Consider the following 20696-nt stretch of genomic DNA (forward strand, 5'->3'; position numbering starts at 1 on the left):
AAATTAGCTTATTTATACTATGTTAATTGTCCCTTTCTGGGTGTTAATGGGTCATTATGGGCAATTTTTTTCAGATTCTACATGGTTGGATACTGTGACCGCAGTCACCGGATTGCTGTCGGAGCTCGCCAAGGTTCTGTGGCCCTCTATGATGTTCGCACTGGAAAATGCCAGGTACTGCTAAGAATCTGCTACAGATGTGTTTGCCACTCCAATAGATTTGTAACCCATGTTCTGTGCAATTTCTGTGTCATTATTCTGTCAGATCATTCTACACGTAACCCTACACAAATGATTACAGTGGAACCTGTTTAAGTCGGCTGTAGATTTAATAGTCCTGTTATTATCACCCATTCTCCCTTTTGGTGAAAGTCACAAGTAAATGTGCAAGTAATGGCTCGTTTGGGATTTGCTTCTGTCGACAACCATAGTATGTCGACGTCAGTCAGCCAGTTTGAGGGGCGTGGTCATAAACGGGTTCCACTGTCGAAGGTATTATTACAATATGATGGACATACTTAGTGTTGTCGCTCATCGTGTGAAAGCCACTAACTAGTAAGTGATAAACCTGAAGCAACTCGGGTGTTTTGATAGTGTGAAGCAGGCCCCGGAGAAACCAGAACAATTCAGGGAAGGTGCAGCACCTTGAGAAAAATAAACAATCATGTGCTATTCCGCTAAGCTAACCTTTTATTTTATTTTATTTTTTCTCTTTTACTTTCTTTGCTGTGTGTATGTGTCACTGCCCCAACATGGTGGGGGCGTGCATTTCTGATTGCAGCGGCAATGCAATCTGGCGTGGAGCGCCTGCAGGGTCATGGTTGTCTCCTGCTTGGACTTGGGAGCTTTTGGTGCTGTGTCCGGGACCTCTGCTCCTCCTACCGACAGCGCACGCACACATATAAGACTTTGAGGGATTGTCCTGCAGGGAGGGATGAGGATGCCTCTATGGGGCTCCAGTCCTCCTGACTTGTCCCCTGCTCGTCCATCCCTCAATTTTAACTGCATGTTAGACACTTAGGGTTTGGGAAACTCGGCATGGTAGGGAGCCACTATGACTTTGATGTCCCCCAATTTTAACCGCATCTTTAGTTCCTACTTACATACATATCTCCTTCACGCTAGGAGGGGTGAGGTGTGGGGTGGTCATCGGCTGGTTCTCGGTGGGCAGTGGGTTCCGGGACTGGATCGCTGCCCCGCCAGCTTGTGTATGGATTTGTTTGTTTATATATGTGTGTATGTATGTATGTACTGTATGTATGCAATTATTATTGTTACAGATATGTGTGTGTATGTATGTATGTATGTATATATATATATATATATATATATATATATATATATATATATATATATATATATATATATATATATATATATATATATATATGTATATATGTATATGTCTTAATAAGGTTATCCAAAAAATAGTGCTCGATACCGTAGTAGAGCGCAATATATGTATGTGTGGGAAAAAAAATCACAAGACTACTTCATCTCTACAGGCCTGTTTCTTGTGATTTTTTTCCCCACACATACATATGTATATATATATATATATATATATATATATATATATATATACATATATATATATATATATATATATATATGTGTATATATATATATATATGTGTATATATATATATATATATATATGTGTATATATATATATATATATATATACATATATATATACATATACATATATATATATACATATATATATATGTATATATATATATATACACATATATATGTATATATATACATATATATATATACATATATATATATATATATATATGTGTGTGTGTGTGTGTGTGTGTATGTAGGTATGTATATGTGCATGAGTGTGTATGCAAGAGTGTACGTGTGTGTGTGTATGTATATATACACATACTGTACATATACAAACACATATGCATACATACACTCATGCATATATTCACGTTTCATCAAACATATATTAACGTTGTTCTCCTATGGGAAACTGGGTAAAACACGGAACACTGACAAAGCGTAACCTATTGATACTATAACAATCTACAAGGTTAATACAGTTTGCTTCTCTTTCTTCCCCTCCATTTATCTTCTTTCTTTTGTAATTCAAGTTATCATTACATATATGTGTTGTTGCATTTGAGACAATTGTATTGCTGATAATAGAGGTAATTATTATTATTTATTATCAATAGTGGTATTTCTTTGGTATTTTTATTGCTCCATTTGTAGGGCAATAATGTTGTCATTTCTGTGTTATTAATATTTACTTCACTAACTGCTTCTCCGCTATCACTTTTCATATCATATTTGTACATATTTTATCTGCTGATTGTGTTCTGTTGTTGTTGTCTCTGTCAGGTTCAAACACTGATGACATATTAAACGAGACAAGAAGCAAAGAATCAAACAGAGACAGAATTAAATTTGGCTCAATTTGAGGAGAAACGTCTGGTCTGTACTCTTGCACAGTCTCCAGCACGCTCTGGCGAACGATTGTACGCCTTTATTTGGACTTTCCCTGAGCTGATTCCAAAGGGACGTGGGTCGTAAACAGCGTTGCCTTTGGTTACAGAACAGTTCAAAAGAAAAGGTCGTAAAAACTTCACAGAAAAGGTCGTAAAACAGTTCAAAGAAAAAAAGAGGTTCGTAAATGAGTTCAAAAAAGCGGTGTCTGGAACTTGGGCAGATCCTGCCTTCTCTACGCTTTGTAGTCCTTGGGTTAAAACAATATCTTTCTGTTGATTACAATTAATGAAAGAAAACAGAACACCTTCATGTTTCTTCCCCCCTACACAGTGGAGTTTTCGCTGGGAACTCATTGAAACACAAAGTTTTTGTGATAACTTAGATACAATTATTCGAACATTCTCTCTCTTTTATCCCCCTGTTGACCCCGCAATTTCCCTTTCCTTTTTTGTATCCCCCTCTTGCTCAGGTCCGACTGCGCCAAACATGAATATAAATCCTTTTAATAAAGTCAAATACAAACAAGGCAACAAGAGAAGTATCCAACACTTATCTTATGTAAAGTAAATCTGTACAGCAGATATGGGCATCTACATCCAGCCTACATTACAAAAAAACAGCAACCTTTAGTTACTATGTCAAAAGTGTAAATTTATTAATTTTTAGTTCTTACTTTGATAGAGTCAAAAGTCTGGGGCAGGGGTCGGCAACCCGCGGCTCCGGAGCCGCATGCGGCTCTTTGATCACTCTGATGCGGCTCAGCAGCTTACTTGCTGAAACCCCCACTTTTCCCGTAAGACTTCCGGATTTCAGTGCCTCTCGCAGAAAACTCCCGGGATTAATATTCACCGAATTTCACCTTTATGGCTATAATAAGGGCGTGCCATGATGGTACAACATTTGGCGCCCTATACAATCTGTATTAACAGCATGCCGGCCCAACACTTGTTATACAATACACATCTTCTGCTTGCACACGTACGTGACTGCAAGGCATACTTGGTCAACAGTGACCATATAAAACAACTTTAACACTCTTACTAATAATGTGCCACACTTTGAACCAAAACCAAACAAGAATGACAAACACATTTCGGGAGAACATCTGCACCTTAACACAACATAAACACAACAGAACAAACACCCAGAATCCCATGCAGCCCTGACTCTTCCGGGCTACATTATACACCCCTGCTACCACCAAACCCCGCCCCCACCCCAACCCTGCTCCCTCACACATCAACCCCCCCCCCCCCCCCCTCTCTCTCTCTGTGCGTCTGTTGAGGTGGGCGGGGTTTGGTAGCAGGGGGTGTATAATGTATCCCGGAAGAGTTAGGGCTGCATGGGATTCTGGGTATTTGTCCTGTTGTGTTACGGTGCAGATGTTCTCCCGAAATTTGTTTGTCATTCTTGTTTGGTGTGGGTTCACAGTGTGGCGCATTACTAGTAAGAGTGTTAAAGTTTTTTTGTTTTTTTTTATACCGCCACCGTCAGTGTGACCTGTGTGGTTGTTGACCAAGTATGCCTTGCTGTCACCTACGTGAGCAAGCGGAAGCCCCATATAAAGGTTAGTTGATCAGGCACGCTAGCTGTAGTGGGTGCTATATGCTGTACCATCACGGCACGCATGACGCTGACAGGTTCCATTCATTTAAAACCCGCGTGCCGCACCAGCTTTCAAATTCCAAATAAAGGTGTGGGCAGCGTGTCTGAGACCCCTGGTTTATACATAGCACAAAGCAAAAAAAAAACTTTGTATGCAGTGTTATTAAATTTAAAATTTCAAAAAAAATTTGCGGCTCCCATTCTTTTCTATAATTTGTGAAACTGGTCAAAATGGCTCTTTGACTGGTAAAGGTTGCCGACCCCTGGTCTGGGGTAAGCACAACATTCTACAAAATATGTTCAAGAAAATACTTTTTTCAGGGAGTAGACCTTTTTTTTTTTTTTTTTTTTTAAATGCAGAAACAGATGTTGATGAGGAGAACGATCAGTAAGCTTTTTTTGTGTCCAATTATTAGCCACAGTTGTATTTGTTAAAGAAGCAGCTGGACACAAAAATGCACACATACATGAAGCTGACAAAAGGCCTGGTCACAGAGGCTGATCAAAGCTGTGGCAGATGGCTGTGCAGTGGCTAGCCTGCTATGGTTGGACACACGCACGCATACACACACTCACACACACGCACACACACACAGGCACGCACACGCTATGTCCCGAGGCGTCAGGTGTATTGAAGTACGAAGTGCTGTAAATGGTTTCAGTGTGCTTGACTGCTCTCCGATAGGCTGATTTTATTTATTAGGCCAGTGTTCCCAACCTTTTTTGGGGCTAAGGCGCATGTTTTACATCGGGGAAATGTCACGACACACCACCAAAAACAAAAATATCACAAAAAGTATAAATGCCATGAAGTTTATCATGACGTCAAAAGTTTACATACACTTGTAAAGAACATAATGTCATGGCTGTCTTGAGTTTCCTATCATTTCTACAACTTTTTTTGTGATTGGAGCACATACTTGTTGGTCACAAAAAACATTCATGAAATTTGGTTCTTTTTTTAATTTATTATGAGTCTATTGAAAATCTGCTGGGTCAAAAGTATACATACAGCAATGTTAATATTTGGCAAGTTTCACTGCAATAAGGCACTTTTGGTAGCCATCCACAAGCTTCTGCACCTACTCAGTGGCCTAGTGGTTAGAGTGTCCGCCCTGAGAACGGTAGGTTGTGAGTTCAAACCCCGGCCGAGTCATACCAAAGACTATAAAAATGGGACCCATTACCTCCCTGCTTGGCACTCAGCATCAAGGGTTGGAATTGGGGGTTAAATCACGAAAAATGATTCCCGGGCGCGGCCACCGCTGCTGCCCACTGCTCCCCTCACCTCCCAGGGGGTGATCAAGGGTGATGGGTCAAATGCAGAGAATAATTTCGCCACACCTAGTGTGTGTGTGACAATCATTGGTACTTTAACTTTTTAACTTTTAACTTTTCTCCTTGAATTTTTGACCACTCTTCTTGACAAAATTGGTGCAGTTCAGCTAAATGTGTTGGTTTTCTGACATGGACTTGTTTCTTCAGCATTGTCCACATATTCTCAATGGGGTTTAAAGGGGAACATTATCACAATTTCAGAATTGTTAAAACCATTAAAAATCAGTTCCCAGTGGCTTATTATATTTTTCGAAGTTTTTTTCAAAATTTTACCCATCACGCAATATCCCTAAAAAAAAGCTTCAAAGTGCCTGATTTTAACCATCGTTATAAACACCCGTCCATTTTCCTGTGACGTCACATAGTGAAGCCAACACAAACAAACATGGCGGAAAGAACAGCAAGCTATAGCGACATTAGCTCGGATTCAGACTCGGATTTCAGCGGCCTAAGCGATTCAACAGATTGCGCATGTATTGAAACGGATGGTTGTAGTGTGGAGGCGGGTAGCGAAAACGAAATTGAAGAAGAAACTGAAGCTATTGAGCCGTATCGGTTTGAACCGTATGCAAGCGAAAACGACACGACAGCCAGCGACACGGGAGAAAGCGAGGACGAATTTGGCGATCGCCTTCTAACCAACGATTGGTATGTGTTTGTTTGGCATTAAAGGAAACTAACAACTAAGAACTAGGTTTACAGCATATGAAATACATTTGGCAACAACATGCACTTTGAGAGCGCAGACAGCCCAGTTTTCATCAATTATTATATTCTGTAGACATACCCTCATCCGCCCTCTTTTCCTGAAAGCTGATCTGTCCAGTTTTGGAGTTGATGTCCAATGCAGGCCAGGGAAGCTAGGGTCGATATTCTTCTCTTGATCATCTTCGGTGGCATAAGGGACGGTGTGAGCCAAGACATCCAGGGGGTTTAGCTCGCTCGTCTGCGGGAACAAACTGCCGCCATTGCTTGCCGTGCTACCGAGGTCCTTTGTCCCTGAATTGCTCACACACTACGGCAGATTCAATGGGGGTCTGGCGGCAGATTTCTTTGACTTTATCGTTGGAAATGCATCTGCTTTGAGTGTCGCAGGATATCCACACATTCTTGCCATCTCTGTCGTAGCATAGCTTTCGTCGGTAAAGTGTGCGGAACAAACGTCCAATTTCTTGCCACTTTCGCATCTTTGGGCCACTGGTGCAACTTGAATCCGTCCCTGTTCGTGTTGTTACACCCTCCGACAACACACCGACGAGGCATGATGTCTCCAAGGTACGGAAAACAGTCGAAAAAACGGAAAATAACAGAGCTGATTTGACTCGGTGTTTGAGAAAATGGCGGATTGCTTAACGTGACGTCATCGCTCCGAGAGCGAATATTAGAAAGGCGTTTAATTTGCCAAAATTCGCCCATTTAGAGTTCGGAAATCGGTTAAAAAAATATATGGTCTTTTTTCTGCAACATCAAGGTATATATTGACGCTTACATAGGTCTGGTGATAATGTTCCCCTTTAAGTCAGGACTTTGGGAAGGCCATTCTAAAACCTTTAATTCTAGCCTGATTTAGCCATTCCTTTACCACTTTTGACGTGTGTTTGGGGTCATTGTCCTGTTGGAACACCCAACTGCGCCCAAGACGATGATTTTAGGTTGTCCTGAAGAATTTGGAGGTAATCCTCCTTTTTCATTGTCCCATTTAGTCTCTGTAAAGCACCAGTTCCATTGGCAGCAAAACAGGCCCAGAGCATAATACTACCACCACCATGCTTGACGGTAGAAGAGATGGTGTTGCAATGCAAAACACGCTTGACTGTGGACACTGACACCTGTGTTCCAGCACATTGAAAATGTGTGGTGCATTATGAAGCCTAAAATACCACAACGGAGACCCCCGGACTGTTGAACAACTTAAGCTGTACATCAAGCAAGAATGGGAAATAATTACACCTGAAAAGCTTCAAAAATGTTACTGAGTGTTGTTAAAAGGAAAAGCCATGTAACACAGTGGTAAAAATGCTCCTGTGACAACTTTTTTGCAATGTGTTGCTGCCATTAAATTTTAAGTTCATGATTATTTGCAAAAAAAATTACGTTTCTCAGTTCGAACATTAAAGGGGATCGCAGGTCCATTCTATGTGTCATACTTGATCATTTCGCGATATTGCCATATTTTTGCTGAAAGGATTTAGTAGAGAACATCGACGATAAAGTTCGCAACTTTTGGTCGCTGATAAAAAAGCCTTGCCTGTACCGGAAGTAGCAGACGAGTAGCGTGACGTCACAGGTTGTGGAGCTCCTCACATCTGCACATTGTTTACAATCATGGCCACCAGCAGCGAGAGCGATTCAGACCGAGAAAGCGACGATTTGCCCATTAATTTGAGCGAGGATGAAAGATTTGTGGATGAGGAAAGTGAGAGTGAAGGACTAGAGGGCAGTGGGAGCGATTCAGATAGGGAAGATGCTGTGAGAGGCGGGTGGGACCTGATATTCAGCTGGGAATGACTAAAACAGTAAATAAACACAAGACATATATATATACTCTATTAGCCACAACACAACCAGGCTTATATTTAATATGCCACAACTTAATCCCGCATAACAAACACCGCCCCCCTCCCGTCCATATAACCCGCCAATACAACTCAAACACCTGCACAACACACTCAATCCCACAGCCCAAAGTACCGTTCACCTCCCCAAAGTTCATACAGCACATATATTTCCCCAAAGTCCCCAAAGTTACATGCACATAGCGGCACGCACGTACGGGCAAGCGATCAAATGTTTGGAAGCCGCAGCTGCATGCGTACTCACGGTACCGCATCTGCGTATCCAACTCAAAGTCCTCCTGGTAAGAGTCTCTGTTGTCCCAGTTCTCCACAGGCCAATGGTAAAGCTTGACTGTCATCTTTCGGGAATGTAAACAATGAAACACCGGCTGTGTTATCCGGCATAACAGTCAGGGGGTGCATTCTACGGCGGGGGGTGCGTTATCCGGCACAACACCTGCCGCAATACACCGCTTCCCACCTACAGCTTTCTTCTTTGCTGTCTCCATTGTTCATTGAACAAATTGCAAAAGATTCACCAACACAGATGTCCAGAATACTGTGGAATTTTGCGATGAAAACAGACGCCTTAATAGCAGGCCACCATGCTGTCCCAAAATGTCCTCTACAATCCGTGATGTCACGCGCAGGCGTCATCATACCGAGACTTTTTCGGCAGGATATTTTGCGCAAAATTTAAAATTGCACTTCCGGCCGTATTGGCATGTGTTGCAATGTTAAGATTTCATCATTGATGTATAAACTATCAGACTGCGTGGTCGGTAGTAGTGGGTTTCAGTAGGCCTTTAAATATCTTGTCTTTGCAGTCTATTCAATTGAATATAAGTTGAAAAGGATTTGCAAATCTGCCAACTTCACTGGTTTTGGGTTTTGTACATGCAAAACTACACCTGCATCTACCGGTAAATCCCGCACGGTATATGCCGTGTAGCAAGCAAAAAACAAAACTGAAACATGAGAGAGATGGAGAGATGTAAGAGTCCTGGAAGACCGGCAAAAAATCTAATTCGGCTTTTTTTCCCTGCCGCTAACACAACTGGAATCTAATAGGAGGCAGAAAACCAAGTACAAGTATGAGATTTTCATTTAATTGCCGTATTATATTTTTCTTCTTTAACAGCCGCACATCGGCTATAATTCCTGGGTCTTGGGCGCCGAAGGCGACACGCCTTAATCTCATCTAGTGAGGAGCGCATGTAATCCCAGTCATAGGCAGGGCGGGGATGTTGATGGAGGATGGAGATTTCGTTGAGGGCCTTTATTGCGTTACGTCCTCTTCATCTGGTGGGACACTTTATTTGGTTACACGCGGTGCAACATTGCTTTATTTTGTCCCATGAGTTCTGGTGGCGGATGGCAGCATCTGCCGGACCAGAGGCTGCCCCCTCACGTGATGGAATTATCTCACTCAGACCCAACACTTACTGTCAGGGAAAATGCCCGAGTTCTTTTGCTTTGCCTCGATAAAAATTTCAACACGGACCGAAATATGTTCTTCATCTCATCTTTGTTATTACGAAATAGGATTTACTGACGTGAGTGTTTACGACGCGGTGACAGGATCTAGACCTCAAAAGAAATGATTTGGAAATTGTCAGAGGTCGTTTTGGTTCAATCTGTGGAATGGAGTTACTGTATTTTTTTGGATCATAAGGCGCACCGGATTATAAGGCGCACTGCCGATGAGCCTATGGGTCTAGTCAGGTCTATTTTCATACAAAAGGTGCACCAGATTATAGGGCGCATTAAAGAGGTCATATTAATATTTGTTTTTTCTAAAACATATCCTTGTGGTCTACATAACATGTAATGGTGGTTCTTTACATCTACAGTAGTATGGTCTTCCTTATTGGCAGATTACCATATTTTCCGGACCATAGGGCGCACCGGATTATAATGCTCAATGAATGGTCTATTTTCGATCTGTTTTCATAGGCGCACCGGATTATAAGGCGCATTAAAGGAGTCATGTTATTTATTTGTTTTTCTAAATGTAAAACACTTCCTTGTGGTCTACATAACATATCGGCCGATAAATGCGTTAAAATGTAATATCGGAAATTATCGGTATCGGTTTTTTATTATCAGTATCGTGTTTTTTTATTTTTTTTTATTTTATTTTTTTTTATTAAATCAACATAAAAAACACAAGATACACTTACAAGTATTGCACCAACCCAAAAAAACTCCCTTCCCCATTCTTTGGTCAAAATGTTGCATTCCGCACTATAAGGCGCACCGGATTATAAGGCGCACCGGATTATAAGGCGCACCTTCAATGAATGGCCTATTTTAAAACGTTGTTCATATATAAGGCGCACCGCATTATAAGGCGCATTAAAGGAGTCATGTTATTTATTTATTTTTCTAAATGTAAAACACTTCCTTGTGGTCTACATAACATGTAATTAGAGATGTCCGATAATATCGGCCTGCCGATATTATCGGACGATAAATGCGTTAAAATGTAATATCGGAAATTATCGGGATCGTTTTTTTATTATCAGTATCGTTTTTTATTTATTTATTTTTTATTAAATCAACATAAAAAACACAAGATACGCTTACAATTAGTGCACCAACCCAAAAAACCTTCCTCCCCCATTTACACTCATTCACACAAAAGGGTTGTTTCTTTCTGTTATTAATATTCTGGTTCCTACAAACCCCGTTTCCATATGAGTTGGGAAATTGTGTTAGATGTAAATATAAACGGAATACAATGATTTGCAAATCATTTTCAACCCATATTCAGTTGAATATGCTACAAAGACAACATATTTGATGTTCAAACTGATTAACATTTTTTTTGTGCTTTACTTAGCTTAACTTTAGAATATGATGCCAGCAACACGTGACAAAGAAGTTGGGAAAGGTGGCAATAAATATTAATAAAGTTGAGGAATGCTCATCAAACACTTATTTGGAACATCCCACAGGTGAACAGGCAAATTGGGAACAGGTGGGTGCCATGGTTGGGTATTAAAGTAGATTCCATGAAATGCTCAGTCATTCACAAACAAGGATGGGGCGAGGGTCACCACTTTGTCAACAAATGCGTGAACAAATTGTTGAACAGTTTAAGAAAAACCTTTCTCAACCAGCTGTTGCAAGGAATTTAGGGATTTCACCATCTACGCTCCGTAATATCATCAAAGGGTTCAGAGAATCTGGAGAAATCACTGCACGTAAGCAGCAAAGCCCGTGACCTTCGATCCCTCAGGCTGTACTGCATCAACAAGCGACATCAGTGTGTAAAGGATATCACCACATGGACTCAGGAACACTTCAGAAACCCACTGTCAGTAACTACAGTTGGTCGCTACATGTGTAAGTACAAGTTAAAACTCCTATGCAAGGCGAAAACCGTTTATCAACAACACCCAGAAACGCTGTCGGCTTCGCTGGGCCTGAGCTCATCTAAGATGGACTGATACAAAGTGGAAAAGTGTTCTGTGGTCTGACGAGTCCACATTTCAAATTGTTTTTGGAAACTGTGGACGTCGTTTCCTCCGGACCAAAGAGGAAAAGAACCATCCGGATTGTTCGAGGCGCAAAGTGTAAAAGCCAGCATCTGTGATGGTATGGGGGTGTATTAGTGCCCAAGATATGGGTAACTTACACATCTGTGAAGGCGCCATTAATGCTGAAAGGTACATACAGGTTTTGGAGCAACATATGTTGCCATCCAAGCAACCTTACCATGGATGCCCCTGCTTATTTCAGCAAGACAATGCCAAGCCACGTGTTACATCAACGTGGCTTCATAGTAAAAGAGTATGGGTACTAGATTGGCCTGCTTGTAGTCCAGACCTGTCTCCCATTGAAAATGTGTGGCGCATTATGAAGCCTAAAATACCACAACAGAGACTGTTGAACAACTTAAGCTGTACATCAAGCAAGAATGGGAAAGAATTCCACCTGAGAAGCTTCAAAAATGTGTCTCCTCAGTTCCCAAACGTTTACTGAGTGTTGTTAAAAGGAAAGGCCATGTAACACAGTGGTGAACATGCCCTTTCCCAACTACTTTGGCACGTGTTGCAGCCATGAAATTCTAAGTTAATTATTATTTGCAAAAAAAAAAAAAGTTTATGAGTTTGAACATCAAATATGTTGTCTTTGTAGTGCATTCAACTGAATATGGGTTGAAAAGGATTTGCAAATCATTGTATTCCGTTTATATTTACATCTAACACAATTTCCCAACTCATATGGAAACGGGGTTTGTACATTATATATCAATATATATCAATACAGTCTGCAAGGGATACAGTCCGTAAGCACACATGATTGTGCGTGCTGCTGGTCCACTAATAGTACTAACCTTTAACACTTAATTTTACTCATGTTCATTAATTACTAGTTTCTATGTAACTGTTGTTATATTGTTTTACTTTCTTTTTATTCAAGAACATGTTTTTAATTTATTTATTTTATTTTATAAAACATTTTTAAAAGTACCTTATCTTCACCATACCTGGTTGTCCAAATTAGGCATAATATTGTGTTAATTCCACGACTTTATATATCGGTTGATATCGGTATCGGTAATTAAAGAGTTGGACAATATCGGAATATCCGAAATCGGCAAAAAGCCATTATCGGACATCCCTACATGTAATGGTGGTTCTTTGGTCAAAATGTTGCATTCGGCACTATAAGGCGCACCGGATTATAAGGCGCACCTTCAAAGAATGGCCTATTTTAAAACTTTGTTCATATATAAGGCGCACCGCATTATAAGGCGCATAGAATAGACGCTACAGTAGAGGCTGGGGTTACTTTATGCATCCCGTAGTTGCGAGACCTGTTGTGGCTCAATATTGGTCCATATATAAGGCGCACCGGATTATAAGGCGCACTGTCAGCTTTTGAGAAAATTGGAGGTTTTTAAGTGCGCCTTATAGTGCGGAAAATACAATAGATGATGTTTTATAGATCATCTACAAGCCGCTTTCTGACAGTCGCTTCAGGATGCGCCGTTTTGTGGGCGGTCTTATTTACGTGGCTCACCTTCGGCAGCGTCTTTTCTCCCTTGTTGTAGCGGTGTAGCGTGCAAGGACGGGAGTGGGAGAAGTGTCAAAAGATGGAGCTAACTGTTTTAATGACATTCAGACTTTACTTCAATCAATAACAGAGCAGCATCTCCTCATCCGTGGGGAAAAACATCCGACCGGAACTCTCTAATAACTAAAGTTCCTTGGGTGAATAATGTAAACTCACTACACCGGTATGTTTTAGCGCTTTCATGGCGAGTTTACTGACAGATATATGTAAGAACTTTACACTACTTTAAAAAAAAAAGAAAGGATTTTAAGTGCGCCTTATAGTCCGAAAAATATACGGTAATGAAATATTTCATTAAAAGATTAATTAATAAAAACAATTAATTTATTAAATTAGTATTTACATTATTATTTAAATGATAAAAATGTATACTTTTACATTAAATAAATTAATGACACATCTAATAAAAATATTATATGTATTTAATTCAAATGATAAATTAATGACACATTTAATTATTTAAAGACTTATTTATTTAACTTCATCCCATTTGACCCTCCATATGTGTCCAGTGAAAAACCGTCTGACCGGAACTCTCTAATAACTAAAGTTCCTTGGGTGAATAATGTAAACTCACTACACCGGTATGTTTTAGCGCTTTCATGGCGAGTTTACTGACAGATATAAGTAAGAACTTTACACTACTTAAAAAAAAAATGAAAGGATTTTAAGTGCGCCTTATAGTCCGAAAAATATACGGTAATGAAATATGTCATTAAATGATTAATTAATAAAAACAATTAATTTATTAAATTAGTATTTACATTATTATTTAAATGATAAAAATGTATACTTTTACATTAAATAAATTAATGACACATCTAATAAAAATATTATATGTATTTAATTCAAATGATAAATTAATGACACATTTAATTATTTAAAGACTTATTTATTTAACTTCATCCCATTTGACCCTCCATATGTGTCCAGTGAAAAACCGTTAGACCGGAACTCTCTAATAACTAAAGTTCCTTGGGTGAATAATGTAAACTCACTACACCGGTATGTTTTAGCGCTTTCATGGCGAGTTTACTGACAGATATAAGTAAGAACTTTACACTACTTAAAAAAAAAATGAAAGGATTTTAAGTGCGCCTTATAGTCCGAAAAATATACGGTAATGAAATATGTCATTAAATGATTAATTAATAAAAACAATTAATTTATTAAATTAGTATTTACATTATTATTTAAATGATAAAAATGTATACTTTTACATTAAATAAATTAATGACACATCTAATAAAAATATTATATGTATTTAATTCAAATGATAAATTAATGACACATTTAATTATTTAAAGACTTATTTATTTAACTTCATCCAATTTGACCCTCCATATGTGTCCAGTGAAAAACCGTTAGACCGGAACTCTCTAATAACTAAAGTTCCTTGGGTGAATAATGTAAACTCACTACACCGGTATGTTTTAGCGCTTTCATGGCGAGTTTACTGACAGATATAAGTAAGAACTTTACACTACTTTATATTACAAATGGCAACAGCAGAGGATGAATGTCCCATAACAAGAAGATAGAGAAAAAGAAGAAGCTTATTGACTACGCTGTCCCCACGGACTACAAAGGCGGACGAGCGCAAATTTTCAGGACTTATGCAGATCCCAAATACAGATCAGCAGGTACCAGAAGGTAAGAAAAGTAGCCTTTGCATAATATTGCAAAACAAAAAGCCAGATGAGGTCTTACCTTATACACACACCTATAGTACTCGTATGTTGAAGCACAGTACAATCCATCAAGCGGTGAGGCTTCATAGCTTAAAAAGTCGTACTAAAATGATAGATTTTTGATCGCCGTGTGTAATGTTCTATATTTTCAATGGAACGTATAACATTTTGGTGTTGTTTACTTGAGTCATATTGCAGTTAACATGTATCTCTTATGTGTGACTGCCATCTACTGGTCACACTTATTATTTCCCCATGTACCAAATAAAATAGCTTCGAGGTCGGTAAGCACAACCAAAATTGTTCCGTACATTAAGCGCACCGGGTTATAAGGCGCATTGTCGATTTTTGAGAAGATGAAAGGATTTTAAGTGCGCCTTATAGTTTGAAAAATACGGTAAACATTCGTCCAATACAAAGTTGTACGAAAAATGGTCTTCAAAATGTTGTTTTTTCATTGTGGAAATTGAGTGAAAGTTTTGCTTTGTTGTGCAATTCAGTGACACAAGTTCCCACTTTCCTTTCTAACCCTTCTCTGCTTGTTTCTAGAATATCCACGGTCACAAGGGTCCAATCACAGCGGTGTCATTCGCCCCTGATGGCCGTTACCTAGCAACGTACTCCAACGCTGACAGCCACATCTCATTTTGGCAGGTAAATGATATCACTTTATCGTCCTCTACTTTTGTCAGAATTGTAACCCCTCCAGAGCAAAAATCTCAGAAGATTTGATTTTAGATCATTTTAAAACGTTTTGGAATACTGAAGTATTAATTACTCGGGGTGTCACAATATACCACTTTTTCACTTCCGTTACTGAAATTGGAGCTGTGATTATTGACATATACCGATGTTGATCCAATACGATATCAGCAGGAATCTAACATACTTATATTACTTTGTAGTGCTACAATCGTGTTCCCATGTTTAGTTTTTACAAATTTTTACTACCGTATTTTTCGGAGTATAAGTTGCACCTGCCGAAAATGCATAATAAAGAAGGAAAAAAACATACATAAGTCGCACTGGAGCCCGGCCAAACTATGAAAAAAACTGCGACTTATAGTCCGAAAAATACGGTAATAGGTTCTTTTCTAGTTTGCACTTTGTCTGTTGTATTATTATTATTATTATTATTATTATTGGCTTTTATCTAGTTTGCACTTTGTCTGTATTATTACTATTATCATTATTATCGACTCCTCTTTGCCTCATTCTTTTTATTTTCCTATTTTAATGATGTTAGATCTGTGTTGTTGTTGTTGTGTGTTGTAAATTAGCTTTGGCTACAAACACAATGATGCATACATTGGATAACTGTTTCAGATATCTATGTTTCTGTATCTGTCCCTATTTCAAATAAACCTTTATATATATATATATATATATATATATATATATATATATATATATATATATATATATATATATATGTATGTATGTGTATGTATGTATATGTATATATATATATATGTATATATATATAATGTTTAAAATTATTTGTTTCAAGTTAAATTACTTAAAGTAAAATGGTACGAATAAACACTAACGTATTTATTATTAACCATCTGTAATGGACTTGTGCTGTCTTTAAGTTAAAGTGGAGTGGTAATTGTTCTTTGACGACACCTAGTAGCCAAAATAATTAAGATAAAATTATGACCGTAAATTGAATGATGCGGACACATTTGTTACTGGATACTTGCTAATAGGATTTTGTAAGTAATATGCAACTATAATTATTTGATACTTGTTTATATGGACCGATGTCATGTTCGAGACTGCAATAATGTCCGATTAAGGACACGTATTACGTATGTCTAGGCTGTGCGGTATTGTGGGCGGCGTGGATCGGTTGGTAGGCTGCCCGTAAACACATTGCAGGAGTGCTTCTTTCAGAGATTTTAGATGAGATATAATCCAGTACTAGTATTTCTTTGCTCATATCAAACCAATATATCCACTATCCATATCAGATTTTGACACCCCTAGTAATAATTAATTCTGGCCGCTGATTACAATTTTTTTATTGTGACTGATTTTTATTGTTAGCTTGCAATTAATCATGTTGTTGTTAATATTTATAAATTACTTGATGGCCCAACACTAGGACATTATATGTGTGTATGATGGATTTCTAAGAATATTCCAAAGTATTATTATGATAAAATTGTCCTTTGAAAAAAAATTACAATATAGTGACCATCCTTGGATAACAATTGCTTGCTGCGAAAATCTCAAGGTTGGCAAGTATGCTCTAGTATACTCTGGACTGAAGCTGTGTGCCTTCATTGTTTTTGTAGCTGTTGTTTTGAGGCATGTTTAAAAAAATAATAATAATAATGCACTTTTTGAAAGTCAAAGTATAGTATTTCCCGTAGTTGTAGTGGGTATTAAGATTATCTCAGGGAGAGCATGTCCCAAATTCCAAGCTGCTGTCTTGAGGCATGTTAAAAAAAATGATGCACTTTGTGACTTCAATAATAAATATGGCAGTGCCATGTTGGCACTTTTTTCCATAACTGGAGTTGATTTATTTTGGAAAACCTTGTTACATTGTTTTTAATGCAGGGGTGCTCTCACTTTTTCTGCAGGCGAGCTACTTTTCAATTCATCAAGTCGTGGGGATCTACCTCATTCATATATATAATTTATATTTACTTATTTATGAAATATATGTTTTTGTTAACAAGTTAAAGGTGTTTAATGATAATGTAAGCATGTTTAACACATATAGTTAATATTGTTAAAAAATTAAAGGTGTTTAATGATAATACAAGTATGTTTAATAAATATAGTTAATATTGTTAACAAGTTAAAGGTGTTTAATGATAATACAAGCATGTTTAACACATAGTTAATATTGTTAAAAAATTAAAGGTGTTTAATGATAATACAAGAATGTTTAATACATATAGTTAATATTGTTAACAACTTAAAGGTGTTTAATGATAATACAAGCATGTTTAACACATATAGTTAATATTGTTAATACATTAAAGGTGTTTAAAGATAATACAAGCATGTTTAACACATATAGTTAATATTGTTACAAGTTAAAGGTGTTTAAAGATAATACAAGCATGTTTAATACATATAGATTATTTTCTTTCATGAAGACAAGAATATAAGTTGGTGTATTACCTGATTGTGATGACTTTTGCATTGATTGGAATCAGACAGTGGTGCTGATAATGTCCGCATTTTCGAATGGAGGAGAAAAAAAGTCCTCCTTTCTGTCCAATATCACATGAAAGTGGTTGGTTTTTGGCATCTTATTTGTCCAGCTTCCGTACTCCTTTGTATACACTTTACAAGAAATACATTGTCGGCAAACTCCGTAGCTTGCTAGCTTGTGCACGCCAGCTTTCTGAGACTCTTATTTTGGTAGCGCAGGCAGGATGAAGCAGAGCTTTTATTGTGCAAGTGCAGTCGGTCTTTGGAGTTTTGACGACAGGTACGGCGCCAGAGTCTGTTGAAATAAAGTGTTTCTCGCCTTCCAGTCGGTAATTTTAATGAGCTGGTAGCAGCCAACGTCATCTCAGAAGACCCTCGGGTGCCGTGAATGTCAATCAAGTGACGAAAGTGACGTCATAGTTTTAGGACTATTTTTTTAATGCCTGGCTGGTGATCGACTGACACACCATCCAAGATCGACCGGTAGCTCGCGATCGACGTAATGAGCACCCCTGGTTTAATGCATCCAGCGGGGCATCACAACAAAATTGGGCATAATAATGTGTTAATTCCACGACTGTATATATCGGTATCAGTTGATATCGGAATCGGTAATAAAGAGTTGGACAATATCGGATATCGGCAAAAAAGCCATTATCGGACATCTCTAGTAAATAGTCATGAAAATAAAGAAAACGCATTGAATGAGGAGAAGGTGTGTCCAAACGTTTGGCCTGTACTGTATGTGTCTAAATATGTGTATATTATTTGTACGTATGTATTGTATTTTCTCCAACCCCACAGAAAAAAACAGTTCTTTCCAAAATCGTGAGTCTGACATTTTGTAAAAAAAAAAACAACTAAAAACTCGTATGACATGTCCCACCTTAGATGAACACCAGTCTGCTGGGCAGCATTGGGATGTTGAACTCGGCCCCCCAGCTGCGCTGCATTAAGACCTACCAGGTCCCGCCGGTCCAACCGGCGTCCCCCGGATCCCAGAACCACTTGAAACTGGCCCGCCTCATTTGGACTTCCAACCGGAACGTCATCCTGATGGCTCACGACGGCAAGGAGCACCGCTTCATGGTGTAAAAACCACACGGGTACTTTTACTTCACAACATGGGTTAGTTAGTGTGACGGTCGACAACAACAAAAAACATTTTATTGGGGAACGATCTAGAATCTTGAAGACGGGAAGTAAGAACCCATCCTTAGTAGGTTTACATGTGTTTTATCTCCCAATTACTGAATTTGTAATATAAGTTATATTTAGTATTATGTAATGTAGTTATTTATCTGGTCATTCCAAATTATTATTTGTTTTAGTTTTCACTTCATTCCTATTTATTTGAGGCTCGCCCTTTATTATGATGACACAATAAGTTTGCGTAGCCATGAAGAATTTTACGACAGTATTTTACTTTACTTTTATTATTGCTGGAATAAATGATTTTTTTTTCTCCACGTTTGTGAGTGCGCCCCATCGTACGCAATGTCAGAGGCTTACTTCCATACTCACCCGAGTCATCAGCCATTCATTCCCTGCCTCCGTGAGACTGATCGGATAAAGTGGTCATCTTGTGACTTGAAAATCGCAGTTTTATTCTGAAATATTAAACGACGGAACTTCAGTTGCTTTTGGTTGCTAACTTACCGAACCCAGCGTAAATAAGGCAACATTACCATTAATCAACATCCAAGTGCATGCTACAAAACATCGTCGGTTTCTTTCCGCATTAAAGCATCTTTAGAGTTGTAAAAACAGAGTAAGACTGCAATATTAAAAAAATCTTTAGACCGCGGTACATTAAAACCAAACAAGCACGTTAATTGGTAGGATGAGTTTCAGTCTGTTAAATATTGCTAGATCTTGCACGGTGTTGTTGTTAAAGTCTCTCGGTATGCTTGACTTCCTGTTGTAATCACCGACATTCCGTTTGAATGCAACCACAGGTACTCATTTAACTCCGATTTAACAGTAAAATCTCATTTATTATTGATAAGGAGCTACTTTGTCAGTAATTATTGCATTTTACAAAGCAAAATGGCTCTATAGGGAGAACAGTTGGTTGTCATATTCATGATGTGGAACATTTATCAAAATTAGTAGAGATGTCCGATATTATCGGCTGATAAATACTTTAAAATGTAATATCGGAAATGAACGATATCGGTTTCAAAAAGTAAAATTTACGACTTTTTAAAACGCCGTTGTGTACACGGACGTAGGGAGAAGTACAGAGCGCCAACACTGCCTTTGCGTTCAGGCCCAGTCACATAATATCTACGGCTTTTCACACACACAAGTGAATGCAAGGCATACTTCATCAACAGCCATACAGGTCACACTGAGTGTGGCCGCATAAACAACTTTAATACTGTTACAAATATGCGCCACACTGTGAACTGTTGCGTCGACCAGCTCTTCCTCCCAGGGAATTTAAGTCACTGGTCAATCCCAAGTTCTTTCGCTGACATATATGCTGAGTAAGAAGGACCATCAAGACAGAATAGGAATATTATCAAGTTTTACTAAAGCTTCAGGAGAACAACCCAGACCAATACATTCATACCGGCTTCTCAAGTTGTTCTAACACTCAAACGGAAGAGCCAACTTCTTGCACACGAAGAAAACCCCCACCTGTCCGGAAAGGAACGCAGCCTCATTGTTCTACTACAGATAAGACAAAAGGGAGTATTCCATCTCCTACAGTGCAAGCCCTCAAGGTAACACACACAGTTTACTTGCGGACATAAGAGAAAAA

General features: G+C 38.5%; 1 protein-coding gene across 2 annotated transcripts in view; it reads left to right on the forward strand.

Annotated features, from left to right (window-relative positions):
• The window catches only part of wdr7 (WD repeat domain 7), a 244008-nt gene extending 224613 nt beyond the window's left edge, over positions 1 to 19395 (forward strand). For both annotated transcript variants that reach the window (XM_061980833.2, XM_061980834.2), the window contains exons 28-30: positions 75 to 174; positions 15299 to 15403; positions 18818 to 19395. In XM_061980833.2, the coding sequence (XP_061836817.2) occupies positions 75 to 174; positions 15299 to 15403; positions 18818 to 19021 (409 nt within the window). In that variant the 3' untranslated portion in view covers positions 19022 to 19395. The remainder of the gene's footprint in view (positions 1 to 74; positions 175 to 15298; positions 15404 to 18817) is intronic.
• The last annotated feature ends 1301 nt before the right edge of the window (positions 19396 to 20696 follow it).

The sequence above is a fragment of the Nerophis lumbriciformis genome, linkage group LG20 (assembly GCF_033978685.3).
Source record: "Nerophis lumbriciformis linkage group LG20, RoL_Nlum_v2.1, whole genome shotgun sequence".
Lineage (NCBI taxonomy): Eukaryota > Metazoa > Chordata > Actinopteri > Syngnathiformes > Syngnathidae > Nerophis > Nerophis lumbriciformis.